Below are 20,341 nucleotides of genomic sequence, written 5' to 3' on the forward strand. Positions count from 1 at the left end.
GAAAGCAGATGTTTTCCAAGTAGCAATGGAAGAGGTGGGAAGAGCTGCCATAGATATAATTAGGCAAACAGTTCCAGGCAAGGGGAATTGTCCCCAGAAATAAGAAAAACATGCTTTATTCAGGCAGCAAGTGAGAACACACAAGAGCCCAGACTGAAGAAGCCCAGACTAACCATTTACGCAATCCATACAACTTACAAATGAGCATCAAAATCTTCTCTACTCAAAGGTTCTCTGCCCTTCTAACTATTGAACTAATCCAGCATATGCAGCAGAAAATCAGATGGTAAAACGTTACATTTCTTCAACAAGAAACAGGGAACTGTTGTCTTCTATTTGTGATCTTGAGTAAATTAGTGAATCCCACTTGGGGTTGTGGCCAGCTTGGCGAGATCTGAGAGGAGAGGACAAGGACAAGCACTTGAGCTGTTCCTGACATGATAATAGATGTTTCATGGGTGGTTAGCAGATGCAGTATATACTGCTCCTGCCTTCAATACTGACTTCGCTATACAGTTTCTTGGCTTCGTGGATCCTTAGCAGGAACTTTAGCATAAAAGTGAGAGAGCACAGTTCTTGCAAAATTGTTACAGTGGTACCTTGTTCTCAAACTTAATCTGTTCCAGAAGTCCGTTCCAAAACCAAAGCGTTCCAAAACCAAGGCACACTTTCCCATAGAAAGTAATGCAAAATGGATTAATCCGTTCCAGACTTTTAAAGACAACCCCTAAAACAGAAATTTAACATGAATTTTACTATCTAACAAGACCACTGATCCATAAAATGAAAGCAATAATCAATGCACTGTACTATAAAATAAATAAGACAGTACTGTAGATGATAAAATTTAAATTTAATTTTTTTATTTTATTACCTGCACTGATGATAGTCATTGTTTGGATGGGGAGCTTTTATCCATTTCCGCAGTCACACAATCAATCAATCAGTAGCTGAACTGGGTTCCACATAGTCACAAAAACAAATTAACCAAAAAAAGCCTCAAAAACAAAAAGACAAAATAAATAGCAAAAACAAAAGCACCAGACTCAATCCATTCCGGAAGTCCGTTTGACTTCCGAAATGTTTGAAAACCAAGGCACAGCTTCTGATTGGTGCAGGCGCCCCGGAAACAATAGCCGACAGCCACATCGCACGTTAGGCTTCTGAAAAACTTTCGAAAACCTGAACACTTACTTCTGGGTTTTCGGCATTTGGGAACCAAGGCATTTGAATACCAAGGCGCTTGAGAAACAAGGTACCACTGTATTCAGTTGTAGAATTAATCCCACACTGCCCAACTGACTGCACTGTAGAGAACTGCCTGGACACTGTAACAAGGAAATTCTTGCTTTTCATAGGAGACAGTCTTCTAAAACTGGACTACAAGTTATAAAATCATACAATGTTTCTGTTTGCCTGCTTATTTTGAAGTGCCCACATTGCTACTTTTCAGATATTCAGGGTGAACAGGAAAGTAAAGTTCAGGTTAAAGAGTTCCTTGCCATGATTTATACTCGCTTTCGCTTCAAGTATTTAATAAACCACGTTGTTGGGTTCTCATAATCAGTTTCAGAGTTTCCCTCACATTATTTGAATTTGGGCCGGCATTTAGTTCCTCGTCTACTGAGATCATCTCTATTGGCAAAGTATAAGAAATCTGTCAGTAAATGATAGTGTCTGAAAATGATTGTTGACATTTCCTGTTATTGGACTCTGGAACCAGTATCAATGCATCTGAAGCCCTGATAACAAGGTATTTTATCATCACTACAAGTGATATGTTTTTTATCTGTAGTGACTGGGCCAAAGGTTTCGATCTGGAAAGAATGAATCTTCCTTCAATGTTAATTAGATCCCCAGCCTACACCTACAAACAAGGAGGATTTGAGATATAACATCTGAATTTAATTCATTCCACAATGCCCTTTCCGCTACCCAAGCTTAAGATACTTTGGACAGACGTGTTCAATCTACTTTGCTGTTTATAATCTGATTCTTCTGAAAACATAAAATAAAAAAAACACCATTGATTGGCATTACAAGTAAATGGACGAAACCATTTGCATTTCTTGCCTGAAGTGGAGCATTATGGGCAAATGTTGCATGAGAATACTTGAGCCTCCCCTTGTTAGAAAAATAGATACCTATAGATGTATTTATTTAATAAAATTTATACACCGCTTGACTTCAGAACACGCACATCAAAGTGGTTTACAAAAAGATAAAACAATAAATTCAAAAAACAATAAATTCAAAACAATAAAACAATAAATTCAAAAAAAAATTGCAATACTTGAAAACATACTAAAATTTAAAATGCTAAAAACAGATTAAAATTCCCACCAGCATCTGGGTAGGCTTGCCAAAACAGGAATGTTTTCAGCAGGCACCAAAAAGAATAAAGCAAAGGTACCTGATTTATATCAATAGGCAGGGAGTTCCTAAGTGTAGCTAAGTGATTGCATTCTTACAAATGTGCAACTGGTATTATGTAGCACCAGTGGCAGTGCAAATTCTGTTAATCAAAGCGGTTGAGTGGGCACACGTGGGGAAAGGCATCTTATGTAGCTCTTTGTTTAGAAAGCTCCAGTAGCCTTTGGTTTGATACAAAACCAAAACTTTGAAAACATGCCAATATATTAAATTAACTTTGGGTATTGCTATTAATCTGCATTGAAGATTTAATGACCTATCTATACAAAGAATGTAGATGTTATTACTACAGAAACACCACTTTTAATATTAGCAGACTTTCCAACTATTGGTCTTGAGTATATGAAAAAGTGTTGCAAGCTTAAAAGTTTGGACTGCTTAATTGTTTTAAAGAAACTGAAGCAACAGCATGATGACTATTCCATGACAATATGGAGCAGGAAGTCTTTTCCAGTGTTTCCCAAACTTAGGTCTCCAGCTGTTTTTGGACTACAATTCCCATCATCCCTGACCACTGGTCCTGCTAGCTAAGGATGATGTGAGTTGTAGTCCAAAAACAACTGGAGCCCCACATTTGGGAAACCCTGTTTTATGCCCTTCCTATGGGAAGTGCAGAGGAAGAGAATGCTAACAAGCTGCACTGTTTCAGCATAAATAGTTTTAGGCTCATTTGCTTATAACATATATGCTGATTTTCTCTGCAAGCAGAAAGAAGTCAGCTTTCAACAATAAAAACTGCATAACTATAAAAAGCAGGTAATTAAAACACAGAGCAGACAGAAATAATAAAACTATCCCACTATTGGAGTGTCTTAAGTGTCAGGTTTTTTAAAAGGCAAAAAACACATCACTAGTGAGGTCATTCCAAAACCTGGGTGCCACAACTGAAAAGACCCTCTTTACTATTAATATAAAATATTAAATTAATAATATTACATTTATTATGCACTCTTCACCAGCAGGTCCCAGAGTGGGTTGCAACAATTTAAAATTAAGTATTAAAACAGTTACTGTCACCAGAATAGAGTTATTCCACTGGCAGATATTTGGATGGTGGGAAGAAGAAAAATTTTAGAAGCTAAGCAGAGTTCCTGGATGGGTTTGTATGGAAGAAAGGGATTCTCCATATATCCTATTTTCAGACAGTTTAGGGCTGGAATGAAGGACGTGTGGTGTTGGGCTACAGTGGTCATCAGCCCTGACCATTGGCTGTGCTACCTAAGGGAGTTGGCATCCCTAGTTGAGAACTTGCAAGGTCAAACCAAGCATCCTGAACTGAGCAAGAAATAACTTGGTTACTAGTAAAGATGGCACAGAACTGACATCATATCATCTGACCTGCTATCTCCAGGCAACAGTGTGGCCATCCCATAGTAAAATGATGTGGCTACCCAGAAGGCTAGGTGATACCACAATTGCTGCGAGTATCAGAAATTTACTAACCAATGCCAAAGCCATAATACTTCTAATACAATCTGTGACGCATTGACAGCATGAAACACTAACTGCTATTGGATTTCAACAGAAACAAATTTGCTAAGAAAGCCAACTTCTATCAAGTAGTTAAAATAATAATATTTTGAATTATTCACATCAGTTATGGAAGAGGAACAGTCTTAACAAATCGTTAGTTCTTTGATTCCTTGGAGACAATATGCTTCATCACCCTTAACATTTTGAGCAGTACATTAAGTATTTTAGTCAGTCTGGAATAACTGTTGTCTGCTGCAATTCAAATGAACCTATGCACAATAAGGTTTTTTAGCTTTGCCCCTTTTACAGAAAAGCTGTTAGAAGTTTTAAACATGGGTGCATGCTTGCCAAATGTGTGTGTGTGTGTGTTTGTGTGTAAATTGTCTGTAACCTATGTTTTTGCTTCACGACAGTCATAATGCTTAAACTGAAAAATCCAGTTTTCAAGATGCTCTGGAGTATGTTTGCATTCCTGATCCCAAGGAATTCAGAACATTAAATGTCAAGAAGAATTGAGTTCTATACTGTTGTGCTTGCATGCAACAAGATGTAGCTAAAGCTGAAGGCTATCTTTGCAAGAGTTAAATTTCATAAAGAAAAACCCCAGTATAGGAGGATTGTGATACACCAAACCTTTATTTTCCTTTATTATTTTTCAACCATTTTATACAATGAATGGATAAATCCAATTTTTTATCTCATTCAACAGGGAATTGAGTACCTGAAAATTTATCACAAACAGCAAATATAGGATACTGTCCACCAGCAAGTTAAGTTGTGCAAACCCCAATGAAATGAATGTGAGCTTTACAAGACTTACCAGGGAAGCAAAACCCTTACAAAATGTTTCATGTGATATTGCTAGCAAAGGCTGCTTTTATTGTGAGCCTCAAGATGCCATCAGGCTCCAGCTTGGAAGCTCTGACTTTCCATTCTCCTCCTGGGGGAGCGCATCTTGGGAATCTGGGGAGGATGCCAACCTACGGCATGGGGTGGATGAACAGGAATCAGAAGGGGAGGCAAGCTCAGCCTTGACTCCCAGGACAAGGAGGTGCCTCTGAAGAAGGGACAGACCCACCTACCTACCTAGACATAGTGAACAAGCTCCACATTCCTGCAAGGCACAGAAATCCTGCGAGTGAGTACACTACAACTTCAGAAGAAATTAATAGCTCCTGTGTGGTCTTGAATTTCTTGCCCTGGTCTTGAACTCACGAACTCTGGCTCCTACTCCTAGCCCATTGTGTCCTGCCGCTCCTTTGCCTGGTAAGAGTTTTGAGGCTGCAATAGCTCTCTACCTGCTACTGAGTCTGTGCTGTTGCTTTGTTTCAATAAAGCCATCCTTCGTTCCAAGCAAGAGTCTCTGCCAGTGCCGTCATGTGTTGGGTGGGAGCCAGGACAGCTTTCATCAGGAGTCCATTATTCCACTCAAGTCTTCCTTCCCCCTTCTGACAAGCATGGTGAGAGGATCCCCAGTCTTTCACTGCAGCTTGGAGCTGGGGTGTGTGTGTCTGGGGATCATCCCACAGTTGAACTGTGCTTGGAAACAAAGTGCACTATAGGGAATCTCTTTGGAAAGGCTATGGCCCCGGCTGGGGACTGCAGAGGAACTTCCAAACACTGTACAACCCAGCATGAAAACCAAGCATCAACATTTCCTTCTAACAGCCCAGTGCTAGAACACAACCCTCAGCTCCCCTTCTCATGTCAGGGAGGAGAGATGTGAGGATAAAGACCAGCAAAATCACGGGGGCAACCTTCTACCCTCACTTTGCAGCTTCAGCCCTGGAGCTAGAAAAGGGATAGGCCCCAGTTTTGTACGATGGTCAGGAACAATTATTTTTATTCATGAGATTATATCCCACCTTTCCTGCAAGAAGCTTAAAACATTGCACATTCTTCCCACCCTCCTGTTTTTCTCCTCACAGTTGTTTGAGATAGAGAGATGGTGATTGGACCAAGGTTATCTGTGAAAGGATAGAATACTGCACAGCTTTCCTTAAGGAGCAGAATCTACAGGAATCTTCTTAAAGAAAGTAGTTTCCAGTGCATGCGTTGTTCAACAATGAGATCATTACTAGCTGAAACTTGGGAATTTGAGTAAGGTAAAGGTAAAGGGACCCCTGACCATCAGGTCCAGTCGTGACCGACGCTGGAGTTGCGGCGCTCATCTCGCTTTATTGGCTGAGGGAGCCGGCATATAGCTTCCGGGTCATGTGGCCAGAATGACTAAGCCGCTTCTGGCGAACCAGAGCAGCACACGGAAACGCTGTTTACCTTCCCGCTGGAGCGGTACCTATTTATCTACTTGCACTTCATGCTTTCGAACTGCTAGGTTGGCAGGAGCAGGGACTGAGCAATGGGAGCTCACCCCGTCGCAGGGATTCGAACCGCCGACCTTCTGATCAGCAAGTCCTAGGCTCTGTGGTTTAACACACAGCACCACCCTCATCCCCCAGGGAATCTGAGTAACTTTCTTCAAAAACTGTCTAGGTTTGTAGAAGACTGATTGTTACCCAATGAAGCTTTTGTTCCTTTTATACTTAAATGTATTAACTAGCTTATACAGAGTCAGATTGATCAGTTACTGTTTGCTCCAACTAGCAACAACTCTCTCAGCAACCAGGTGCAGATTTGCACAGCCCCACTACCCAAAATCATTGAAATTAAGAGGCCATAGATTAATGTAGGGATCTTAAGCATGCAAAACATGTTCTTCATGACAGAGTAATCCTAAAATACACTGTATAGACCAAATTTAACAGAAATACGTTCTATTTGTAATTTAAAAGGAATTAATCCAAATAAGTTTTGATTCTCATTCTCTTTCAGCTCCATTATCTATGTTTTTCTTTTTCTTTTTCCTGACACTGGTCTTTGCCGACTGGTTCTGGATACTGCTGCTCCAAGCTTCCTAACATAAGGATGAAGAAATGCTTTTTGGCTACAACTTGCCAAGTAAGTCAAACTACTGCTGAGCCAGCTTCGTCTTAGATCAATCTAATCCAACATCCAATTAAGTTAATTACATTTGTAACCCCAACCTGAAATGGCAACATTCACTCCAAAGCAAGAAAGCACTGAGGATGTCCAAACATTACCGTATAGCCTAGCTTTTATTTCACCCTTTTTTCAGCTCAAAACCCTGAAGAGCTTCCTAAACATCATTCCTTTTGCAGCTTCGGCATTTTTAGAAGATGTATAACAGTAGCTCAAGGACTGCCAATCAGTGCAGCAGTCTTTCCCCTGGCAAGCTAGTCATTCAAAGCAACGACGACTTTTCAGTACAAAGCAATGCTAATCCATACTAATGTTTTAATTCAGAGATGTATTTCTAACACTCCTATTTTCCCATTTGTGCTAATTTTGGCAACGTATAAATCTTTACACAGATATGAATTGCTTTGAAACAGTTGAATGTTTGCCTTCGCAGCACCCAAATCCAAGAGGATCATTGTGCATAAAAAGATAAAGGTTATTTACACAATTAATTCAACAAAGCTCTACCCATTGTGATTTGTATTATGAAGCTACTGGTTAGCTTTTAATGGGAGAGCTGCTTTCTTCAGAATTAACTGTGCATTGTAGGTGATATTACAAAATTGGAATGTATTAGTCAGCATTCTTCAACCTTGGGTTCCCAGATGTTGAACTACTACAACTTCCATCATCACTGACCATTTACTAAAATGGTTGGGCATTATGGGAGTTGTAGCCCAGCAACAAACTAATGGCAGACTTTTTGCAGGGAGAATTCTATACCTTTTAACTTGCTAAAAACACACACACATTTTGATGCATTCACAAAAAGATTCTGGCTGGAAGAAATCAGCTTGAAGTTTTAAGATTTGGGTTCTAATATTGTGCTGGCTCCAAATTAAGTTAGTTAAACTTAAGATCCCATTTAAATCCATGGGGCCTGCACTTTATTGACTTAGCTTGGAAACCACTCATAGTTTATGAAGCTGTGGATGAGTGGACCCATCTTGCCATGTGCTTAGCTTTGGTGCCAAGTCCCTGATTTCCAGTAGGGCAGAGTTCCCCATAACATCTGAACCAGGGAAACTTGGGCTAATGTCAGTTTCAAAACCAGAATAAGAGGCCGAGATGTGGTTCTGGTTGCACAACCTCTACAATCTGTTTTAGAGTGTCTGAACCCTGAGTGATTGAACCCTGAATGGACAGCAGTCTACTGTGTTGTTCCTGAATATTCGTCCTCAAGTTAAGTCTTTTGTCCACACAGACTACCTGACCAGAACTGATTAGCTCTTTTGCCCTGTAAGTGCAGAGAAGTTATGAAGCTGGGACTAAGATACAATACAAGCTTCTGACTGTCCAGAGACTACCAACATCATTCCAAACAACTATCTGTCTCCACTAAAGGACCAGCTTCTCCTGGTCTCAGGTTCCCATAAATACATGAGACTCCAGTTTTGTCTTCCTGGAAACGTATAATCAGGAGTTGAAATATGCTCTCTCTCAAAACCTTTCTTCTGCACAGAATTTTGCATATTCTCTGAAAGCAGAGTCCGTTCAAGTAAGCAGCATGCAGCCAGCTAAATTAGATTAATTTATATTATTTGCATGATGCTAATTTATATTACATTTATATAACTTGCTTTACATAAGCAATTCAGTTCTGCCAAATGCCTAGAAATAAGTTTTTGTGGAAATTACCTTTAAAATGTTACAATGATCCATCATTTTGGGTAGTGTTTTATGGATCCATTCTCTGTTATTGACAGCCAACAATTCTTCAACTCCTGTGGTTTGATTTATAACTACATAACTTTTGGCTGGCTCTCCAACACTAACTGAGAAGTAAATCTCAAGAAACAAAGCCTGCTATACCTCTGCAGTCATTGTTTCTTAAAAGCTTGTCTTGTCATTAAGGGAAGTCAACTCATTATCAATTTAAAACTCTCATCTGCGGAGGCATTTTGCCTGGGTGGGGACCAAAGCTATCAGCAAGCAAGAAATGAGATTGAAGAATAAGAAGAATAGACCAGCTTCAACTGTACACTTAATGAAATACTAAGGAACGAAAGAAAAGGGAGGGGGACCAAGAACAGATATGAGGAATGTCATTCTTGTAATCAGAAAGTGAATTTATCGGACATCGTTAAGATCATGAAACTAACTGTTCCAAAATGTTCAGAAATTAGAAAAGGGAAAGCTGCTGATCTGAAGTATTCCGGGGAGGGGGGGGCTCTTTTCCATTTTTACCCACTCTCACATTAACTTCTAAAGTCCAGCAACAGATCTATTACGTGAGGTTGCTGATCAAGATGCTTGATACTCAACCCAGCATATCACCATTTCCAAAACTTCTATTTTCATATGCAAATTTTCTGGTAAGAAAGCCAAAAGTTCTAGTTCCTCAATACAGTCATTTTTATTTTCTCTATCAGGTGGCCAATCAGAACTGTGAAAACTGGCTCAAGGACAAGAGGACAAATGTAGACTGTCCAGTCTTAGATCCTAGAACAGGGTTTCCCAAATGTGGGTGTCCAGCTGTTCTTGGATTACAATTCCCATCATCCCTGACCACTGGTCCTGCAAGATAGCGATGATGGGAGTTGTAGCCCCAAAACAGCTAGAGACTCAACTTTGGGAAACCCTGTCCTAGAAGTCTCTTAAAAACATAATACCATTTTTTCTTTAAATATTAGCTCCACAACAGACAATTATTTGCTCTTAACACTCATGCAGAAGAACTCTAAGTGAGTTGCAAAAGCTATTAACAATACTGTTCATACAACAAAAATAATCTCAATTAGGCCACCTAATTTGAAACAATTCTGATTCTTGGCATGGTTTTGAGGTGGTAAATCAGCTAGAAAGAAGAATCAACTGAAGAAGACAAGCAAACAGTTTGCTTAATTTAACAGCTGAAGTCACAATAAAAAAGAAGAAAAGTTCAGAGCCCTCAAGCTTCAATAAGATGCTTCCCGGGTTACTCAAAACCATTTATGGCTTTAAAAAGACATAAAAAATAATCTGAAGAAGAAGAAGAGTTTGGATTTGATATCCCACTTTATCACTACCCGAAGGAGTCTCCTTTCCCTTCCTCCAACACAACTAACACTCTGTGAGGTGAGTGGGGCTGAGAGACTTCAAAAAAGGTCACCCAGCAGCTGCATGTGGAAGAGTGGAGACGCGAACCCGGTTCACCAGATTACAAGACTACCGCTCTTAACCACTACACCACATCTGGCAGTCAACGAACATGTTTCAAAAGAAGTTTACAAGAGCAGCAGGTAGTACATGACATTTTTACATGTACTATGAAAACAGCTCCACCTTAAAATCAGAATACATAACAAGGGTCATATATCAAGGATCAAGATGGACATTAAGAATGCTAGAGCATGGAATAAGTTCTTGGACTTCAACTCCAAGAGCAGTCTGATAGGAGCATTCTGTCTTTTCCTGCCAAGAATTATAAAAGGATCAGTTGGCGAGTTCACAGTCCAATACTTTATTAAATAGAAGTAATGTATTATTGCTATTAAGCTGAAAACATACTTCAGGAACAGAAGCTGGACTTGGAATTGACACATAACCTCTTTGGATAAATCATACTATTGAAGGATAGGGACAATTTGGCTTTGCCATAATTGCTAACTAGCTGAATACTTCTGTTTCATTTTGTAAAGTGTTCTTCAAGATTCAAGCTTTCTTGATACTGCACCTTTTAATTCCAGTATGCCGTATATTAACCCATTAGGAAGTCTGTTGTCCAGGAACTGCCACAAAGTTTATTCTATCAACACCATTGAGTTCTCTGCTATTTTAATAACCAAAAGCCTTGAGCTCAATACGTATAAAGGTATTTCTTTTCCTACAGGTGGGTTGTAAAGTAAATCAACACTAAAATAATTGTGTTATTCCGATTACCAGTTGCATATCAGCAATACCACGCCTCTCAAGAAATCAGTTTTGCATAGGTACCATTGCTGGTGAAATTACAACATTAGCATCTGCAATGTGACCAAAATGCTGTTAGACTATGTTGTCCAGAACCCTTTAATTCCTCATTGAACAGTTACCTTCTGCTGCAGAGCAATTGCAACCACATGGCAGCATGAACAGCCATCCAAACAGCCTTAACAAAGCCTTGCCTTGAAGTTCCATAACACCAGGGACCAGCATATTTGCCAAATGAGATGCCTTGGGAACTTACGTTAAAGCAATGAGCCATCCAGAATAAGTCTCAATGCTTCTTTACAATTCTATGATTTTGTGTTTATTATCTGTGAACCTACTCAACAGTTCCACCTTAGTATTTCGACAACAGCAAGTTCACGGTGATCCATTATAGGGCATTACAGCTGAGCTTATGAGGCCCACAGAGACTTTCCAGAGGGATTGCTTTTAACTTGTTTGTGTGTTGAATGCTGCCATTATGGATGGTCAGGGATGCTTAAGTTTCCATTTGCAATATGTTTGCCTAATCCTTAGTCATGCCAGGGCAAAACAAAAAGAAAAATGGATCCAAAATAGCTTGGGAAGAGATTCAGTTTTTAGACATCCCAATAATAAATAAGTAATTCAGTATTTAGGGTTCTTTATCTTTTTTTTAATTAATTGGTTTGATTCAAGGTTGTATCCAACACCACACACAGAGAGAGTGTTCCACTCATGCTTCTTCTTCCTCTCTTCTCCCTGTGCGCCCCCAAAATTAAATCCAGGGATTTCCCACCTCTGGAACAGGTTTTGAAGGTGAGAGGGGATGCAAAGGGGGGGAGTTCCATTGGACAAATAGAGGTCTATTGCACAAGGAGAATGACCACATGGGCTACAAAATCCCGATAAGTAACAAAGTGTTGGTGCTAATATTTACTAGCAGTGAGTGAGGCATCCAGTTGTGTGATTTTTGTATTTTAAACAATATGCATTATTTCAGATATGTGGCAGCATAACTATAAGATGCTTGTGTTTTGTTGTGACTGTGTTTCATCAATATCATCTAGACAAGGACAGGAAAAATCCTAGGCACTTGGTTTACCCAGGTGACCTCAACTTTGAAATGTTCATTTTGTTAAAAAGAGCAGTGGCTGTTACTTGAAAGCATTTAAAATAGTTTCCCTGCCCACACTCTTCATTCATTTCCAAATATCACCTAAGTGTTACTACTACTACTACTACTACTACTACTACTACTCTATGCCCTCAAATCGTACTGATTATTAAGGAATGTAGCGCTCTGCTCCTTGGAGCAATAACATTTTTTAAGCGGCACTCATGTGGGGAAACATACATTTGAAGTAGCCTTGGCTTGGCTTCTCTCACTCGTAGCTATTTCTGAAGCAGACATTATTCCCACAAACCACACACACACATTTCCAACAAACAGGGCAGGAATAAGAAAGTGGAAGTGAGTCAGGAAGTGCCATGTGGAGCCTCAAAAAAACCTGTGATGCAGCACCAGAGAAACTGGAGCGAACCTACTGCCTCTCACCCAGGCATCTCTCTTGCATGTGTAATGAGACTTGTGGTCCTCTGACCCACCAGATCCTTGAGAACGTTAACCACTTTCCAGATGTAATTGCTAATTTCTGTCAGATTCACCTCTGAAGCAGGTGTGGCTGGGGGGTGAAAGGAAAAGGAAGGATCCCCATCAAACAAAGAGTTGTTTAATATCCTCTTGCCTCATTCTGCAAAATGTCAAATGCAACAGCAGGCTGTGTGCACAAAGCTCTGAGCACACTCTACCACAAGCAGATGGTTGTTGCCATGGGTGGAGGGACATGAAGGGTGGAACAAGTTAAGTGAGGAAGCCATGTTCAAGATGTTATTAAGTAAGGCATGTTTAACTGAGTAAGAAAGAAACCAAAATGAGTTAAAGGTGTCAAGGCAGATGAACGGTCAGGCGAATGGCTGGCAAACATATACATTTGTAGCATAGGACAGAAGTAACAGAGCCTCATCACAGGTGAGATTTGGTTGATACATTTTATGTACATTTAGACTTTAACATAATTCTCCATCTGCTTTTTTTTTTTGGCATGTCATCTCCCTTTGACCTCACTGTTTACAATTTTTCCTCTATATCTCTACACCTGCCAATGGGGGATAATACTTCAAACATCTGAAGAACTTGACTGCAGTCCGCTGAAAGATATGCCTTAAAGGTGCTGCAAGCCTCTGTTTAGATCTATGTTTCTCATGTCCCCCTCCTTTAAGTACACCAGGTTGTTCCATTATAACTTTTTACAGTGCCCACTGCTTTCAGCCAATCAAAGCGTCTCATTTACAGGTTCCGTTTTTTGAGTTTTCCACAAAAAAGCAGCCAGCTGTTCTTTCCCTGTATCCCAGCTCACCATCAATATGCACGTGCAGGAAAACAATCCTTAATTATAAATGGGGGTGGGGGGGTGGAGTGAACTCAATGAAAATCTAGAAAAGCTTCACCAGTCAGTCAGGTAAAGCCAATGTAAAAAGTGTATATGTTATACGAGCAGACAATAACAAATAGCAGCTGAATATGCACAGTCACAAATCTTCAAGCCACACTGTTGACTACAAATGTATGGATCTTGCTTACGTGTAGTTTTGACAGCCCCCATTCTGCTCTTATTGAATTTGTGTCCATAGAAGAAATGTGGGTTGACATAATCATCCTCTTTGGTTTACTTGCATTAGCAGATGAGTTATTGTCCATTAGTCCAGTGTTCAGCAACCTAGAACCCTCCAGTTGTATTATCACTACTATCAACCCCAATCAACAGCAGCTTGCTGTGCTTGCTGGCGATGATGGGCAGCGTTCAAAACTAGCCAGATGCCTTTTGCACCTGGCTGTCAACCAGATGCCAGAATGCCTGACATCTCCACCACCTGGAGGTGCATACCTGGGGATCACTGGATCTTGACTGTTTTCACAAACTAAACACCACATCCTGTAGCAACAGGCCAAGATATATGTGGACTGTCCCTGGATCAAGTGACTTTTCTTCTTTAAGTTCTCAAGGTTCTTAACCTAGCTCAAGGGTGTAATCTGAACTAGTCAGATGTTTAGCTGATAATCAATCACAGTCAGTCCCATCATTTGAAAAAATAAAGACTTTAGAGCAGTCTTGTCCCAAAATGGCAACAAGTCATTCCGCTCTGGAAACTGTGGCCTTGTTTTAAGGAGCCATTTGGCACCAGGCTTATATATTTGAGTTTCTAACACTGATTGATGGGAGTTTTAGTCCAACAGCATCTGGAGGGCACCAGGTTGGCAAGGGCTGGGTCAGCATGCAGCAAAACAGACAGGAACGCATTTATCATTCACCATAGCAAAATGCTCCCCCCAAAACCACACACACATTCCCCTTATTTGTGTAGAAGAAGAAGAGTTTGGATTTGATATCCTCCTTTATCACTACTCAAAGGAGTCTCAAAGCAGCTAGCATTCTCCTTTCCTTTCCTCCCCCACAACAAACACTCTGTGAGGTGAGTGGGGCTGAGAGACTTCAGAGAAGTGTGACTAGCCCAAGGTCACCCAGCAGCTGCATGTGGAGGAGCAGAGACGCAAACCCGGTTCATCAGATTACGAGTCCATCGCTCTTAACCACTACACCACACTGGAAAATCTCCACAAGTTTACTTGAAAACTAGGAATTACAGCTCAGTTTGAGTGAAATCACTAACCCCAGAGCAGATTCAAAAGTTCACCTAGGGACATAGCAGAGCTTGTCCCAGAATGTACCCTTCCCCCATTTTTCATAGCCTTGGCTGTGCTTCTCAGTTAAAAAATCGTATCTTTTTGTGTGTGGAAAAGAATACTCTGCTATGTGCCTGTCTGGTTTTTTGTTTTTTTTTAATCTGCTCTTTAACTAGGCCTTGTTAAGTACTGTTTTCAAAGATTTACTTTGAATATGTCCCACAGGCATGATCTGAAGATACATGATGCAGCAGACTTTCTGAATGAAGCTAAGGAGCTATGGATATAATCAGGGGACTGTCAGAGAATATGCTTCTTTAGTTATAACTATAGATACAGAATCTATTCGAGCACCAATACCAGGAGCAAAAATGGATTCAATCAAACAGTCACAATTTTGCAGTGGTTTTTCAAAGGGTGCGGCAGGAAAGGATGGTAAGTGCGGCAGGAAGATTCAAGGACAATCAAAAGAAACATTTTAGTATAGTATAGTATAATACACCATGCTCATCAAAAACATTTTTCTATTTGCAAAATCAGAGCTAGAGCGACAAGTGATACTTAAAGCTTATACCTCTCATTGAGTTTGTATACATACTTAACGTACATATGTAAGAGGCTTGTTTATAATTATATTGTGATGAATGATTCCTGTTCTTATGTAGCTGCATTGTTTTATTATAAAATAGCTGTGTTCTATGTTATAGATCAATCCCTGCTAGGAGTTGCTTTTTGTTTTGTTTTCCATTGTTATCACCAAAAACCTTGGTGTGTTTTTGTTGTTTTTTATTCTGAAAGTGTGGCCCCAAGGTGGGAGGAGTTTGAGAACCACTGCAATTGTGTAACGCCTTCCTTTGGACTTGCTGGCTGTTTTGTGACATTTTGGTCAGTTGTAACAGTTGTCACTCTACTGTGACAAATGTTATCACTATGTACTCTTTAATCCATCCACCAGGAGGTGATATTTCTCTGGTGAACTGCAAATCCTGGTATGCATCTGCTAACCAAGTTGAGGTTTACAGGGCAGCTACACCATAGCCTCAATGTTGTGCTAAGCCAGGGCAAGGAGAAAGTCCACCCCTTACATACACAGGCAGCATGTTGGAGTTCTATACTCCTAGGCTGACAACAGATGCACTAGTTTTGTATGGTTTGCAGAAAGCAGAGGCATTGAAGGAATTCTTCCAGTTCCCAAGAAGTCACATGGTGTTCCCTCAATTTGTTTATCATTCATTACAGAAACCACATTCCTTAACCATATGGATAAAAAAAAGGATACCTTACGCAGTGCAAAAACCAGCACGCAGAAGATGGGCAGGATCTCAAGAACAAGCAGGCATGCGTAGGAGATGCCTGCAGGGTCAAACCCATATAACCAAATGCTTCTGAGAGTATACTGGTTTCTGTCATCAGTAGTACAAACAGGACCCAGCTGCCTATCTCTGGCTTTCCCAACCTGATTAAAAATCTGTACTCTGCCAGGTCAACTAGAGGAGGCTCTTCCACCTGACAGAGGCCATAGAGATCCATGAGCTATCCGCCAGATACAGGTCAATCAACTTCAGCATTCCTTCCCATCGCATACTAGAATAGCCAAGTCGTCAGAGACTATCCTGGTCTCGTACAAACCACCAGCACAATGCAGAGTGCCATCTACTGCATACATAGGATGATTGCTCAATGGGGGAAAAATGAATATAACCTTGAAACAAAGTGAACACACTACACAACTGGCCTGTTTTTCTCAAACATCATGTAGACTTTATGGCTTGAGCACGATTGATTGTGACATGGAGAAAATGAAACAAAATAATCTGACAAGAAGAGCATTGGAATAAGCTGTTTTGTGTTTCAAATGCATTCCTGATTTTATTGTTACACCAGCAGCCATGTTCATCAAAAACAATTTGATTTCCCAGTAACACAGTCCAGTAACAAAGATGATCCATTGGTTGACTATGATCAGTGACCTATTAATACATCAATAAATCTCTCCCTTCAATATCATTAAGATTGGGGTGGGGGACAACACAATAGCTTACTTTTCAAAGCTTTTCTTATACTTAAGCCTAATGCTATTTTCCTGTTAGATTCTGTTATCAACATTTAGCTAAAGTAATGAAATCTAGCAGATCCTGAATAAGATGATACTGTCAGACACCTGTTTCATTAGAATGACTTATTCTTCTGCATCTGGCCTAACATGCCATAACCGCAGGTCGCAAAAAGTAAAAGTTATGAGATATAAAAGCATTAAATGTCAAGCAGAACAAGGAACCTATTTACTTGAGATCTTGGTATACCAGATTTGCAAAGTTCTACAACTTTCGAAGGAGGAAAATTACTAAGATCACTCGATGTGAGTAAGTTTTCATTACGAGCCACTTTACCATTTACTATCTTGTTGAAAATTTCATTTCTGCATAGCGGCTTTGACCTGTTTCACCGTTGCAAAACAAAAAGCGATTATGGTAGGCTATATCAAACTTATTCTGCATATGTGGTTGAAAGTCATTTCCCTCTACTCAGTGTTAAACCAACACAAAGTGCTTATAAACCTGACAAAACAAAATAATATAGCGTAGTAAATCTGGATGAACCGCATACATGGGGCCTTGTGCTCTTCTGTACTTCCATCAAAATTGCTTCTCTAGTGTACGTTTCATCAGCTTTATTTGAGCAACTTAATTAAAACGCTGGCTGGCCTTTTAGATCACAGGAGAGCAAGGACTTCCTAACAGGCTGCTGCAGAGAATCCTTTAAAGAGCTTTGGGTGGAGGGAGCAACATAGCAGCTCTGACATTTATCATTACATAAAAGTCTACATTGACTGAATTTCCCTAGACACGCTGAAATACGATCCACACTACATAGTTTAATTGAATGCAACCATAAGACCAGGAAGTGGGGCTTAACTAGGAAGACGCCAAAGCTTCTATAGTAGCCATGGGGAAGTACTCCACAAAAGTTCAGCAACAGGCCAACACACAAATATACAACCTTTGTATCATCTTTACAGTTTCGCTTGTGAACTTTTGGCTGCCATGTGCAGATTCCCTGCTGCCAGAGGTAACTGAACTTTCAGATCAGCTGGATTCCATCCCAGTCCTGAGTTCACCCATCCTGACAGACCAATGCACTTCAGTCATTCGACAACTGGAACATTACAGGCAAAAAGCCTCAGACAACGGAGCGCTGCTGCACAGCGATTTGCATTCAGCTCAGCCTGGTTCTGCATTGATTCAGCTTAACAGATAACTTTCTCAGGAGAAAGGGCAGGGGGACAGAAGACTTCCTACAACTGGGAGGAATCACTGGTTGGAATGCAGCCACGACATACTATCGCTCTAAGAAGCCTGAAGAGAGAGATAGGGAGGGGGGGAGAGAGGCGGAAAGACCCCTGTGCCATTTCCCCATTGACTTTTCCTTCCTGGAACGAAGGGGTGAATTAAGAAGGAAATCGCCCAGCAGGCTTCCTGACCCTGTCCCTCTAGAATGAAAAATTGGAACCAAGCCAATGTCCTCCCCCCCGTCCAAAAACGCTCCTTCGCCAGCAACTTGTGAGCCCCCCCCCCCGCCCTCTTTTTCAGCCTGTCATCAAGTTAAGACGGGCCCACGTAAGGAGGGGCACGGCTGGTGTGCTAAGATAGAAAGGGGATGCAGCACCGGGGTGGATAGAGAAGGGGGGGAGAGGGAGGGGGAGCAAGCAAGCAAGCAAAGACTCCTCCAAGTCACTGCTGCTGCAGCAGTAGCAGCAGCAGCGCCGGCGTCTCCCTCCTCCGCCTCTTTGCTCCTGCACGCCGCAGCCTGCAGCGCCTTCTCGCTCTCCCTTGCCAGCCAGCCAGCCGCGCGAGGTGCGTTGATCTGTCCGAGGCGCCGCTGCTGAGGAGGAGCAGAGGCACGAAAGCTCCCAGGGAAACCCAACGGGGAGGAGGGAGGAAGGGGTCGCCCTTGCTCCCGGGCGGGCGGTCCCTCCGCTGGCGGGGCGGACCCTGGAAAGGGCTGGGCTGCCCGGGAGGAGGGGAGAGCCAGGAGGCTCCGACGGGCGGCACCGGGCACGTCCCGCGTCCCCCAATCCCCCAAGCGCCTCGCAGGAAGGGCAGCGGACGGGCGGCCGAGTCCCTTCCTCCCGCTTCTCCTGGCTAGCCCTGGCAATACCTGTCCTGCCGCCCCGCTCCCGTCTGGTCCCCGGCCTCCGCCCGGAGGGGGACACTCACCGTCCGGTGCCGCTGTTGCTGTTGCTGCTGACGGTGCCTCCCCAGCCCCGGGAAGCAGCCGGCGGCTGTCAGCGCCGCTCCTCCTCCGCCGGGGGTCCTCGAGAGGAGGAGGAGCAGCAGCGATCTGCCCGCGGTGGCCGCCATCTCTCAACTGGAAGCCGCCCCGCTCTCCGGCAGGCAGCGCTGCGGGGTTGCTGGAAGGGGGCGGGGAAGAGTCCCCGCCGCCGCCGCCGCCGCCGCCGCCACTCCCCGCGCGCGCGCGCGCATACACACACACACACACACACACACGGAACCAGCCAATCGCGCGGCTCCGCCCTCCCTGGAAGGCGCGGGGACAGAGTGTCAATCCCCGGCCAAGCCCGCCGCCAATCGTCGCCGAGGAGCTGGGAAGGGAGGGCGGGACAAGGCGCCTCGGGAGCTGTCCGTCAACGGGGAAGGTGGAGGGGCGGGAGAAACAGGGAGGGAATAACTGGGCGGCTTATTAAGAGGCGCGCCTAGCTCAGGTAGAGGCTGAGGGGGTGTCCTGTGGAGACGCGTAAAAAGTGGGTGCTGCGATCCCAGCCGCGAGTCCTCAAGGGTTTAGGCTGCAGTCCTGACCTCAGCCCCATTGAATTCAGTAGGAATTACTTCTGTGTAGACGTCGTGAAGGTTGCGCCGGTGGGAAATCTCACCCTTGGCTGCTGCTCGATGACTGGCTATCGGGGAAAGCGCTCGGCAAACGCGAAGATCAAATGCGTAAATGCAGTTAGCAAGAAGCCAGGCGGCTCTTCTTTTGCCTGCCTTCTTAGACTGTACTTTGTCCCAAACGCCGTCAGGTTGCTTATGAAGGCATTTCGGTCTCGCCCTTTTGGTGCAGAATGCGCGAGATGCCTCGTTTTGCTGGATCCGCTCCCTGGCTCCCTCGAAGGTGTCGCCCACGCTTTTCTCCTCGGAAGAGTTCAGAGCAGCCAAGGGCGGGAGGAGCAGGGGAGCCACGTCCATCCCGGGAGGTTGTGGAGGCAGGAAGGCTTGTTGGCAGGCGGCAGAATGGACATGCGTTGCTCTGCCTCGAGGGGACCTCCCATCGTGAGAGATATAAAGGAGTCTCCCAGAATTCTGCATACCAGCTGCAAAATCAAGAAAAGGGAAGCCTAACAGTGCAGCTCTTAAGAATATCTAGAATTTGGCAGGGAGGAGCTGGGGTGATGCCTGTTCAATTTCAGATTAAGAGATGGGTTCCAATCAAAGTGTGCCATTTTACTGCCAGCCATTGGGTTCAATGGGACTGACCCCCTCGTGGCAATAGAACTTGCAGCTGCCATTGTGGAATTTGGCTTCTAGAAGAAGTAGACAAGAAGTGTGGTGAATAAGAACATTAGTCCGTTTGTCGGTTCACAGAACAGGCCTGCGCAAGTCACTGTTTACTGAGTCAGCCGTAGGACAATTGACTTAGCCACCACTGACTTGGCCAGGATCGTAAATGTAAATATTGTTGCATGCCATTCCAAACTCTGAGAGGTGAGGGATTCCAGGCATGTGCCCAGGGTCTGGTTTCCTTGGAATGAGGGACGGCAGAGACTGTGGT

General features: G+C 42.8%; 1 protein-coding gene across 2 annotated transcripts in view; it reads right to left on the reverse strand.

Moving 5' to 3' along the window:
• The window catches only part of MCU (mitochondrial calcium uniporter), an 80,648-nt gene extending 61,555 nt beyond the window's left edge, over positions 1 to 19,093 (reverse strand). For both annotated transcript variants that reach the window (XM_083614226.1, XM_083614227.1), the window contains exon 1: positions 18,775 to 19,093. In XM_083614226.1, the coding sequence (XP_083470352.1) occupies positions 18,775 to 18,918 (144 nt within the window). In that variant the 5' untranslated portion in view covers positions 18,919 to 19,093. The remainder of the gene's footprint in view (positions 1 to 18,774) is intronic.
• Positions 19,094 to 20,341: the final 1,248 nt, after the last annotated feature.

Source organism: Podarcis filfolensis, assembly GCF_964270895.1.
Source record: "Podarcis filfolensis genome assembly, chromosome: 5".
Classification (NCBI taxonomy): domain Eukaryota; kingdom Metazoa; phylum Chordata; class Lepidosauria; order Squamata; family Lacertidae; genus Podarcis; species Podarcis filfolensis.